The sequence below is a fragment of the Pristiophorus japonicus genome, chromosome 6, assembly GCF_044704955.1.
Source record: "Pristiophorus japonicus isolate sPriJap1 chromosome 6, sPriJap1.hap1, whole genome shotgun sequence".
Lineage (NCBI taxonomy): Eukaryota > Metazoa > Chordata > Chondrichthyes > Pristiophoridae > Pristiophorus > Pristiophorus japonicus.
The window spans coordinates 8,659,403-8,672,014 of NC_091982.1; the positions used below are offsets into that span (position 1 = coordinate 8,659,403).

General features: G+C 43.7%; 1 protein-coding gene across 4 annotated transcripts in view; it reads right to left on the reverse strand.

Moving 5' to 3' along the window:
- Nucleotides 1-918: 918 nt before the first annotated feature.
- LOC139265087 (endoplasmic reticulum membrane adapter protein XK-like) overlaps nt 919-12,612 on the reverse strand; it is a 74,743-nt gene continuing 63,049 nt past the window's right edge. For all 4 annotated transcript variants that reach the window (XM_070881978.1, XM_070881981.1, XM_070881980.1 and 1 more), the window contains exon 4: nt 919-2,950. In XM_070881978.1, the coding sequence (XP_070738079.1) occupies nt 2,193-2,950 (758 nt within the window). In that variant the 3' untranslated portion in view covers nt 919-2,192. The remainder of the gene's footprint in view (nt 2,951-12,612) is intronic.

Consider the following 12,612-nt stretch of genomic DNA (forward strand, 5'->3'; position numbering starts at 1 on the left):
AACAAAGGTGGATAAGGGTTTGAGTGAATTATTGTTCAACATCCGCAATAGTATGCACTCCTCCTATCTCACCATGAGGTTCAAAGAGTAGCCAATTCTGTTACTGATCATTCGATGATCGTTTCCAAGAACTATAACTTTTAGGAGGTGAAATCCTTCCCGTCAATTTTAACAGCAAAAGTTGGTGCAAATACAAAGCAAGTTTCCATTTTGTACTCATGATAACTTATAATAAAATTAGACAGGTGATATCCTCATTGTGTACAGTTTTGGGCACCAAATCTTCCAAAGGCTGTTTTGCATAGTGCTCACAGAAAAGTGATTTGCAATGTTCAGGGAAGAGAGACCAAGTTATGTTTTTCAATTTTAGTTGTAGCTCTTATTTCAAATAACCTTAATTCAAATTGGAATCATGTTTTTAAACAAAGCCTCCTGTGCTGTTTTATTTTATTTGTATACTGAATAAGTTGAATACACAGCTCATGAAACAGCTTCTTAAGTGTTAAACCCACTGGGAACACAAATGTTGGATTCATATGTGAATTCAGTATCTTAACACAAAGTGAGATGGGACAGCATTTACATGATCTGGAACAGTTTTGTGAGGATCAGAGCTGAAGGGTGTGAAACCATGGTATGAATCGAATGAAGCGGCTTCTCATCTGGGTATCCTGAGAGATGTAACATTGTTTGCACTGGTAAACTCATTTTGCAAATCTTTGGAAACTAGAACGATGTCAGTAACAAGCAGGTACAAAGTATCTTTGGCTTTCATAACAGAGTGGACCCAGTTGTAAATCCAACGAGCGACTTATCAGTACAACGACTGGAGGGGGCTCGAAGCTGGGATCAATTCAGAGTGCAGAATTTGCTGCAACTAAATGGCCAGCCCGTCAACCGTGAACAGACTAGGTGAAATTTGTTTTCGCCAGTACCGCAAAATGGGAGATAGGGAATCGGCAGGTCTTTTTACATCATGCCTGATTTTCTGTACCACTGAAGTAAATGAAAAAGAAAATCGCATACGATATGAAATGCGCTGCCGATTCGCTGTGTCCGTTTCTTGCGACTGGTAAAGAGCAATTCCACCCCCTCCGCGTACAATCAGACCTCTAACCGTTGGCTAGGTATTGGTGCTGTGACAAGCAACTGGAAGATTGCGGTTCAAAATCCCTCACCCCATCGGTTCATTATTACATCCCTCCACAGATGCTGCCTGACCTGCTGAGTGTTTCCAGCATTTTCTGTTTTTATTTTTGGTTCCTTACCACTTGCCTCCCAGCAGTTTACTGGCAGAGAGAAAACTGAGGGCATGTGTGGAGTCAGCAGATTTCAGCCAAGATAAAGACTCACTTGGCCTCGGCATCCCTGGGCTGGCCGGTTGGGGAAGAGTCATCTATCTTTTGTTCTGGATTAATATCCGCAGACTTTTGCTAGAAAGTGTGCAATTATGGTCCAGTGAGAATGGGATTGTGCCAAGATGCGATGTCCTTTTGAGGTCAACTTCGCGGTCATGGTTCATAGAAAGCTTGGTCATTTGGTCAGGCTAATGGTGCTCATTTAACTTTAATCCTGTAAGAGTGTTTTTTTAAAAAAAGATAGAACATTGGTGGAATGAGGAGGAAGAAATAATTGACAATAAATAATATAAACTGCTTTTACCATCACAAATCATTTATATTCAAACTCATATCAATTTAAAAATAACTTTTTTCAGCCTTTAGGAAAGATAGACAGATTCAATCAATGGCTCTTTAAAGCTGGTTACTAGACTGCTTCACACAAAGCTAATGTGGCCTCAGAGAAAAAAAATGCTTCTATTTCCAAATAATCTTTCATTAAATACAATGTATTTCTGCCTGATGTGGATCCAGCCTTGATGCCCCCAAATATCAGGAACGGTCCAAGGTCCTTTGTTAAAATGAATGTGTGGGTTTGGTTAGGACTTTTAGGCTTGGTTGAGAGAATAGTTATCCCAGAATAGTTGCAGCTCCTTTGATTTGTCTTCTTTTGATGTTGTACATTTAGAAAGCAACATCCAAGCATAGTTCTAGCTTGCAGCAGTAGCATGCATCGATTTCCAGGGTCACACTGATCTGTTCTCCAGAAAATTCACTATTCATGCTCATTGTGAAATTTACCAGCTTCTTAAACCTTTCATTACCAAGGGGCGACCCGTGAGAAAAAAAAAATCACACGTTTTCACTGCACCCACCTATTGTCGCAATGGATGAGCTGAATTGTGAATCCTTAACAGTAGGCTCGAAGGAAGGTCCCTTCCAACAGGAGCATTGGAGACAGTCTTCAATGTTGTGCGTGAAAAGCCACCTGCACGGATGGCCATACTGATAGAAGAGGAGCATAAAGATGATGGCCAAGCTGTAGCAAATAATTAGTTGGACCACCAGCAGAGGGGAGCAGAAGTACTCGTACACATCTGTCTTGAAAAAATACCATAAAACTAGGAGCACTGCATTTTCAACAAATCGCAGTGTGTAATAAATAGACAGCCTGACCCAGTTCTGTTTCTTGTTGATCAAGTCACGGTTGCTGAGCATAAGCTGGACTGCCGACCAACAGAACACATTAATTCCAGCGTAAAGGATGGTAATAAGAATCAGTACCACAGTTGTGCCAAATCGTTTGAAGTTCTTTTCAATGTTTTCAGGGAAGGGAGACTGGCTATACCAGAACTCCGCCCAGGGGAGGAAGAACACGACTAGGAAGTCGATAGAGATCACAGCAAAGATCCACCCCTTCAACGCTGTGCTGAACAGCACCAACACGGTGACTCGTGTGGCAATTTCCAAGATGCGCCACATGATGATGCAAATGTAAGCAACCGGCCTCAGCTGGATCTTGTAGTCATCATACTTGATCTGGATGGCGAGGATGTTACACACCAGGGCTCCATAAGTGACCGACAGCAATGACATCACCATTAGAGCAACTGAACAAAAAAAAAAGACAAAATTTAGAGGAAACAGATATGAACAACTAGGTCTAGAAACATTAGCAGTAAGAGCTCCCTGCTGGCTTACCAGGTTGATACAAAGCCATACAGACCAGGAAGATCCCAAGTTCAAGTACTGGTCTCTGTCAAGTTAACTAATCTCAGCTGGGGACAAAGGTAAGAAAGGGTCTCAGCAATTTGCCTCAACCACCCCCCTCCCCGCACCCCACCTTGTAAAAGCAGGAACAGAAAAAATACAAAAATAAAAATCAGGTAGGGTTTCCACTTTTGAGTAAGAACCAAATCTGATCAGCTCTGATGTGCCCATGTTTTAACAGCCTGACAACACTCACTGTCTGAGCTCACATATAATTACTATGTACTTGGACAAAGCATAAAAGAGAGCAAACTGGCATCTGTGGAACCCTACTTCAGCAAAGAATCAACACCTTGGGATGAGAAAGTGAAAGGGGCAAAAGTTGAATGAAGAACAAAAGAGGCAAAAAGAAACAAACAGGCACAAAGCAAGGATGTTGCAGTGCAGTCTGCCACAGAATAGGAGGAGGTGATTAAGACCATAATTCCAGATATGGCACATTCCTGGTCTAGGATGGCACTGAGTAGAGATGAGCAGGTTCCCAACAGTGAAGACCACAGAAATGTGTAGAAATATTACACTGTGCAATGCAAATGCTTCTTTAAGGTTAGGAATGTCGGCTCAAAGCTTTACGCTTCATCTGACCCTTAATATATCTGGCTTTGGAGTGCTTCAAGCCTATACTTGGTGCATAAACTAGAACAAAAAGAATTTCCTACTTTTGGTAGTGCTTCTTCCTTTTGCAAATGATGTAGACACCACACACCATGAAAAGGAGCCTTGTTGAATTTATCTTGGGAGGATCACACGATGATTTGCTGGAGTTCTTTGAGGATGTAACGAATAGGGTGGATAAAGGGGAACCAGTGGATGTGGTGTATTTGGACTTCCAGAAGGCATTTGACAAGGTGCCACATCAAATGTTACTGCACAAGATAAAAGTTCACAGGGTTGGGGGTAATATATTAGCATGGATAGAGGATTGGCTAACTAACAGAGAACAGAGAGTCGGGATAAATGGTTCATTCTCTGGTTGGCAATCAGTAACTAGTGGGGTGCCGCAGGGATCAGTGCTGGGACCCCAACTATTTACAATCTATGTTAACGACTTGGAAGAAGGGACTGAGTGTAACATAACCAAGTTTGCTGATGATACAAAGATGGGAGAAAAAGCAATGTGTGAGGAGGACACAAAAAATCTGCAAAAAGACATAGGCTAAGTGAGTGGACAAAAATTTGGCAGATGGAGTATAATGTCGGAAAGTGTGAGGTCATGCACTTTGGCAGAAAAAAAAATCAAAGATCAAGTTATTATTTAAATGGAGAAAGATTGTAAAGTGCTGCAGTACAGCGGGACCTGGGGGTACTTGTGCATGAAACACAAAAGGATAGTATGCAGATGCAGCAAATGATCAGGAAGGCCAATGGAATCTTGGCCTTTATTGCAAAGGGGATGGAGTATAAAAGCAGGGAAGTCTTGCTACAGCTATATAAGGTATTGGTGAGGCCACACCTGGAATACTGCGCGCAGTTTTGGTTTCCACATTTACGAAAGGATATACTTGCTTTGGAGGCATTTCAGAGAAGGTTCACTAGGTTGATTTGGGGGATGAGGAGGTTGACTTATGAGGAACGATTGAGTAGGTTGGGCCTCTACTCATTGGAATTCAGAAGAATGAGAGGTGATCTTATCGAAATGTATAAGATTGTGAGGGGGCTTGACAAGGTGGATGCAGAGAGGATGTTTCCTTTGATGGGAGAGACTAGAACTAGAGGGCATGATCTTATAATAAGGGGCCGCCCATTTAAAACTGAGATGAGGAGAAATTTCTTCTCTCAGGGTTGTAAATCTGTGGAATTTGCTGCCTCAGAGAGCTGTGGAAGCTGGGACATTGAATAAATTTAAGACAGAAATGGAGTGTTTCTTAAACGATAAGGGGATAAGGGGTTATGGATGGGGATAAGGGGTTATGGTTAAGGGTGGGGAAGTGGAGCCGAGTCCATGATCAGATCAGCCATGATTTTATTGAATGGCGGAGCAGGCTCGAGGAGCCGTATGGCCTACTCTTGCTCCTATATCTTATGTTCTTATGATTTGAAGACTGTAATGTCACAAGTTGCTGTAAACATGTGATTGGCAGCTTGTAACCTCTGTAAAAGACCAGCTAGTGTACCTCCGAACACCAGTGCATTTTAACCTATTTGTCCGTTTGGTTCCATTGGTAAAAGTTTTGCCTTAGTGTCAGAACGTTGTGGGTTCAAGCCTTCTTCTAGAATTTAAGCACATAATCTAAGCTGACACATCATAAGAATGACTTGGATTTATAGAGCGTCTTTCACAATCACCGGACGTCTCAAAGTGCTTTACAGCCAAGTACTTTTGGAGTGTAGTCACTGTTGTAATGTAGGAAACGCGGCAGCCAATTTGAACGTTAGCACCCACAATCATCATCATCATCATAGGCAGCCCCTCAAACAAGGATGACTTGCTTCCACATGAGTTCACAGATGTTTCAATGAAGGACCCGATGTTCCAGTCCTGAACTCCAATTGAAGGTGCTTTTGCGTGGATTTTAATGTGTGGTGACCGTTGCACATCAGCCACCACACGGGCTTGACAAGAGTTAGGCCTTTATCCAGTGGCAAGGGTTAACCAGGATGACTGGAGACCTGCTCTGCTGCACAGACCTAGTGCACACACATATCGCAGTGTGGGCTGGCCCGTGCTGCCCCGGGCCCTTGGCTCTTCTGGGCCCAGTACCCTCATTCGCCGCACTTCCGCCCCGATTTCCAGGATATACCACGCTTATGGCTATCTAAGAGGGCATAAGAGACGAGTGCCAAAAACAGGTGCAAGTCTGAACGGCTGAGTATTTCCAGCATTTTCTGTTTTTATTTCAGGTTTCCAGGATCCGCATTGTTTACTCTCTCTGTTGTTATCTCACTGCTCATACTCTAATTTGGTCTGTCTCTCTGATTTATCGCTCATTGTCTCTCTTATGGTCTCGCGTACTTTTTCTCAATGTTCTCAAACTTTCTGCACGATTCCTGGATTTTCTCTTTCTTCCTCCAAGTCTCATTATCCTTTGGTCTCTCTCTATTTTTTATATTATTTTATTGCCTCTCACAATTCCTTTCTTTAAAGTTCTCTTTCCCTGTTTCATGGAGCACCAAAGCTAGATTTGAGTTCTGACCCTCTGATAGTTGCAGAAATTGATTCCTGGGCTTGAAACATGAATGGAAGGGGCTGCTAATGTCAAGAGCAGTCCAGGAGAGTGGGAGAATGGAGCACAGGGCTCAAGCAGGGAGCTAATGGGGGTCTTGAGGTGTGGGCTGGGATGTATCACCACTTTGGGTTAGATAGCCGTGGCTCACTATCATTTTGGATCTGATGCTTCTCTCCACTTGGGGCTCGGTCATTACACCCACATCACTTCGGCAACTCCTCCTGAGCCGGGAGGGCGGAGCAGCTCTGTGGACCCGCTGGGCTCAGTGCATGGCCATCGCCTTTCCCCCCGGCAAATCCACACAGCGAGGCAGCAAGCACCGAGCGGAGAGCGAGCAACTAAATCAAACAGCAATGTGATAACGACCAGATAATCTGCTTTTTTTGTTATATTGATTGAGGGATAAATATTGGCCAGGACACCAGGGATAACTCCCCTGCTGTTACATAGAAACATAGAAAATAGGTGCAGGAGTAGGCCATTCAGCCCTTCGAGCCTGCACCGCCATTCAATGAGTTCATGGCTGAACATGCAACTTCAGTACCCCATTCCTGCTTTCTCGCCATATCCCTTGATCCCCCTAGTAGTAAGGACTACATCTAACTCCTTTTTGAATATATTTAGTGAATTGGCCTCAACAACTTTCTGTGGTAGAGAATTCCACAGGTTCACCACTCTCTGGGTGAAGAAGTTTCTCCTCATCTCGGTCCTAAATGGCTTACGCCTTATCTTTAGACTGTGACCCCTGGTTCTGGACTTCCCCAACGTTGGGAACATTCTTCCTGCATCTAACCTGTCTAAACCCGTCAGAATTTTAAACGTTTCTATGAGATCCCCTCTCATTCTTCTGAACTCCAGTGAATCCAAGCCCAGTTGATCCAGTCTTTCTTCATATGTCAGCCCCGCCATCCCGGGAATCAGTCTGGTGAACCTTCGCTGCACTCCCTCAATAGCAAGAATGTCCTTCCTCAAGTTAGGAGACCAAAACTGTACACAATACTCCAGGTGTGGCCTCATCAAGGCCCTGTACAACTGTAGTAACACCTCTCTGCCCCTGTACTCAAATCCCCTCGCTATGAAGGCCAACATGCCATTTGCCTTCTTAACCGCCTGCTGTACCTGCATGCCAACCTTCAATGACTGATGTACCATGACACCCAGGTCTCGTTGCACCTCCCCTTTTCCTAATCTGTCACCATTCAGATAATAGTCTGTCTCTCTGTTTTTACCATCAAAGTGGATAACCTCACATTTATCCACATTGTACTTCATCTGCCATGCATTTGCCCACTCACCTAACCTATCCAAGTCACTCTGCAGTCTCACAGCATCCTCCTCGCAGCTCACACTGCCACCCAACTTAGTGTCATCTGCAAATTTGGAGATACTACATTTAATCCCCTCGTCTAAATCATTAATGTACAGTGTAAACAGCTGGGACCCCAGCACAGAACCTTGCGGTACCCCACTAGTCACTGCCTGCCATTCTGAAAAGTACCCATTTACTCCTACTCTTTGCTTCCTGTCTGCCAACCAGTTCTCAATCCATGTCAGCACATTACCCCCAATCCCATGTGCTTTAACTTTGCACATTAATCTCTTGAGTGGGACCTTGTCGAAAGCCTTCTGAAAGTCCAAATACACCACATCAACTGGTTCTCCCTTGTCCACTCCACTGGAAACATTCTCAAAAAATTCCAGAAGATTTGTCAAGCATGATTTCCCTTTCACAAATCCATGCTGACTTGGACCTATCATGTCACCTCTTTCCAAATGCGCTGCTATGACATCCTTAATAATTGATTCCATCATTTTACCCACTACCGATGTCAGGCTGACCGGTCTATAATTCCCTGTTTTCTCTCTCCCTCCTTTTTTAAAAAGTGGAGTTACATTGGCTACCCTCCACTCCATAGGAACTGATCCAGAGTCTATGGAATGTTGGAAAATCACTGTCAATGCATCCGCTATTTCCAAGACCATCTCCTTAAGTACTCTAGGATGCAGTCCTCAAAATAGTCCCATGGGATCTTTTACATCTACCCGAGAGCGCAGATGGGGCCTCGGTTTAACTTCTCATCTGAAAGACGGCACCTTCTTCAGTGCAGTGCTCGCTCAACCTAGATTGTTTTTGTGTGGGACTTGAATCCACTGCCTTCTGACTCAGAGGCAAGAGTGCTACTCACTGAGCCACAGCTGATACGAGGCAATTACTGACGGTATTACTGAAGGAGAGCTACATCATCATAAGTGCTGCCTTTAAGACATTAAACTAATTCATCGGTTCAGGTGGATGTAAAAGATCCCACGGCACAATTCAAAAAATAGTTCTCCCGGTGCACTGGCCAACGTTTCTCCTTCACTCAATGCCATCAAAAACAGATAAGCTGGTTATTTATCTAATTTGCTGTTTGTGGGACATTACTGTGCACAATTAATTGCTCTGTTTGCCTACCTAACTACAGTCACTACACTTTGGATGTCCCAAGCACTTCACAAAGGATGTAAAAAGCACTATATAAATGCAAATTCTTCCATGGAGACATCTGTTACTATATGCAGTAGAGGCAAATGAGATCAATGAATTCTCTTCATGGGCACTTCTTGTAAGATTTCAACAAAATCTCCATGTGGGCAGCAATAAAGGCTTTTCCATCAAATGGAAATTGCAGCAATTGTTGGAGCAATGGATTTGGTAGGGACTTGTCTGCAGCCTTTGACACGGTTAATCACTCTATCTTTCTCCAATGCCTCTCCATCGTCATCCAGCTGGGTTCCCTAGCCACTGACTCCATCCCTCTCCCCAATTTCTGCCTGAGGCTGAACCAGTCTGTTCACAACCTTGGTCTCATATTTGACCCTGAAATGAGCTTTCAACCACATATCCGCAGCATAACTAAGACCGCCTATTTCCACCTCTGTAACTGCGCCCGTCTCGGCCCTCGCCTCAGCCCATGTGCTGTTTAAACCCTCATCCATGCTTTTGTTACCTCTAGACTTGACTATTCCAACACACTCCTGGCTGGCCTCTCACATTCTACCTTACATAAACTGGAGGTGATCCAAATTTCGGCTGCCTGTGTTCTAACTCGCACCAAGTCCTGTTCATCCCTCACCCCTGTGCTCGCTGACCTACATTGGCTCCCAGTTAAGCAACGCCTTGGTTATAAAATTCTCATCCTGGTTTAAAAATCCCTCCATGGCCTCGCCCCTCCCTATCTCTGTAATCTCCTTCAGCCTCACAACCCCCCACTCTCCAGGGGTCTTGAGCATCCCTGATTATAATTGCTCAACCACTGGTGGCTATGCCTTCTGTTGCCTATTACCTAAGCTCTAGAATTCCTTGCCTAAACCTCTCCACCTCTCTTTCTTCCTTTAAAACGCTCCTTAAAACCTACCTCTTTGACCAAGCTTTTGGTCACCTGCGCTAAGTTTTCCTTATGTGGCTCGGTGTTAAATTTTGTGTCTCATAATACTCCTGTGAAGCGCCTTGGGACATTTCACTACGTTAAATACACCATATAAATACAAGTTATTGTTACTGGATGGCAAACAAAGCCAGAACAATCTTTGGAGTATCGGTTCTATCTCCAGAGTCAATTACAAGCAATGCTGCTGTTGCTGCAATAGATTTGACCTTCAGCACATTAGTGGCTTACAGAATCAATCCTGTTAGGTGATAACAAAAAATACACTTATCTACACTAATTTTGTAATGTCAGGCAATACAAGGGCATAGTACTGAAGCTGGAGAAAAATAAACTCATGATCAGATACACTGACTGCCTTCTTACAGGGGTTGTCAGTAGCCAGCTATGTGTCAATAATTTTATGCCATCACCATCTTCAAGTCAAACGAGTTTCCACAACTATTACAACAAACAGTAACCTTCATTTGCATTTTACACACACCACAGAAGAAGAATATTCCATTCCTCACCATCACCATAACAAACACAAAATTGGAAGATTACCATTAGGTGCACCACCATCAACTTCTCTTATGCATCTCATCGTGACAGTCTTTAGAATAGCATTGGTGGAGTTCTGGAAACAGTTTCACTCTGTCAGAGCATATTACAAAGGCAGGGAAAAAAGAAAAATATAGTTTGGTGATTAAGTGCACTGCTTGGTGTGGTAATGAGCCTTCCAGACCAGGAAGATTAACCAGGTGCCAACCCTGCTCTGTGCTGAATTAACTTATTTCAGTCAGACAGCAGCAAGGAAGCTAGAATTGGCTTCAGTGACCAATGGTTAAAAAAGGGGAACAAGCAAACATTTCCATTCCTATTCGCTACTCAGTGATGCCTGCTACAAAGTCGTGTGTGTGTGGGTGCTGAGTCACAACAGGATTAGACTCCGCTATAATGCCCCCTTTCTGATGACTATGCTAACATTCTCGGTCTAGCCTCATGCACAAGAGTGAAATCGTGTGTGCTGGGCAACTCGAAGACTGCCTTACAACTCTACTCAGCACCTTCAGGAGAGGAAGTGCAACATTTTTTTTTTAAAGTGAGTAAAAAGCATGTAATGAGAAAAGGCCCATTTGGCCCATCAAGGTCATTCCAGTGTTTGTACAATTTACCCTGTTTAGAATCTAACTCAGTTAGTTAATCTCCTGGGGCAACCTCTGCATAAATACTCCCTGATCCTCTTTTCATCCATGTCTATAGATTCGTAGAAACCTGCAGCACAGAAGGTCAGTCAGTCATTTGGCCCAGCGTCCCGTGCTGGTTCTTTGAAAGAGCAGTCGTGCTTAGTCCCACATCCCCGCTTCTTGTCTGTAACCCTGGAAGTTACTCATCCTCAAGTACCTGTCCAACTCGGTTTTAAAATTATTTATGGAATCAGCTTCCATCACCTTTGCGTTCCAAATCTCGACAACTCGGTGAAAAAAAATCTCCTCATCTCCCCTCTAGATCTTTTTCCAGTGATTTTGAATCTATTGACCCCCCTCACCAGGAGGAAATATTTTTTCCTATTTCTGTTTTCAAAACCTATCATCTTGAAAACCTCCCAAAGTGTATCACTTCACACTTCTCGCATTGAACTCCATTTGTCACGCTTCTGTCCATTGCACCGTTCTATCTATATCAGCCTGAAACCTGTAACTATCCTCATCTTGATCTACTATATTGCCAAGTTTCATATTGTCTGCAAACTTTAAAATGCTGCTTTCAAGTCTAGGTCGTTTATAAAAATGCAAAGAGTAATGGACCCAACTGGGAGTAATGGGAGTGCAAACTGCTCCCAGTCTGAAAAACATCCATTCACCAACACTCTTTGCTTCCTGCCACTAAGCCAACTTTGTATCGATACCACACTTTCCCCTTAATTCCAACGGCTTCCATCTTCTTAATAAGCTTCCTGTGTGGCACTTTGTTAAATGCCTTCCGAAAGTCCATAAATACAACAACTACTGCACTATGTTGATCAACCTTCTCTGTTACCTCGTCAAAGGATTCAATCAAGTTCGTCAGACACAATTTACTTTTAACAAATCCATGCTGGCTTTCCTTGATTAGTCCATTACCAAGGCAAAATACTGCGGATGCTGGAATCTGAAACAAAAACAGAAAATGCTGGAAACACTCAGCAGGTCAGACAGCGTCCGTGGAGAGAGAACAGAGTTAATGTTTCAGGTCTGTGACCCTTCGTCAGAACTGGAAAAGTTGGAGACGTAACAGATTTTAACCAGGTGCAGAGGCAAGAAAAAGGGGAGGGGAGGAAAGAACAAAAAGGATGGTCTTGATGGAAGACAGGAGTGGTTAAATGTTGCAAATGGGGATGGCAGAATCATAAACAGCAGCCACCTGAAAAAATAGGGTCAGAGGTTATGGTCTGAAATTGTTGAACTCGATGTTGAGTCCAGAAGGCTGTAAAGTGCCTAAATGAAAGATGGGGTGCTGTTCCTCGAGCTTACATTGAGCTTCATTGGAACAGTGTAGTGGCCGAGGACGGAGAGGTCAGAGTTGGAATGGAGCGGAGAATTAAAGTGACAGGCGACCGGAAGCGTTCGGCGTTGGGTGCCCCCAAATAAAGACAGCATCGTGAATACAGTGTACCAAATTGCAAGAAGTATAAGTAAACGATGTAATTATTTGTACTGCACTTTTTTTTTTTACAGACAGGCGACAAGCCCCGCCCCGTCAAGCTCTGCCCCCCTCCTGGCCCGAATCATTCCATGCGCGTGGTGTCGAAAAACAGAACCTGAGATTCCAACACTCTCCCCCACCCGGCTTGGGGCCCTGAGAGCAAGAGAAGAGAAGAGAAGAGAAGAAAAGAGAAGAGAAGAGAAAAGAGAAAAGAGAAAGAGCGAGGGAGAATAGAGAGAG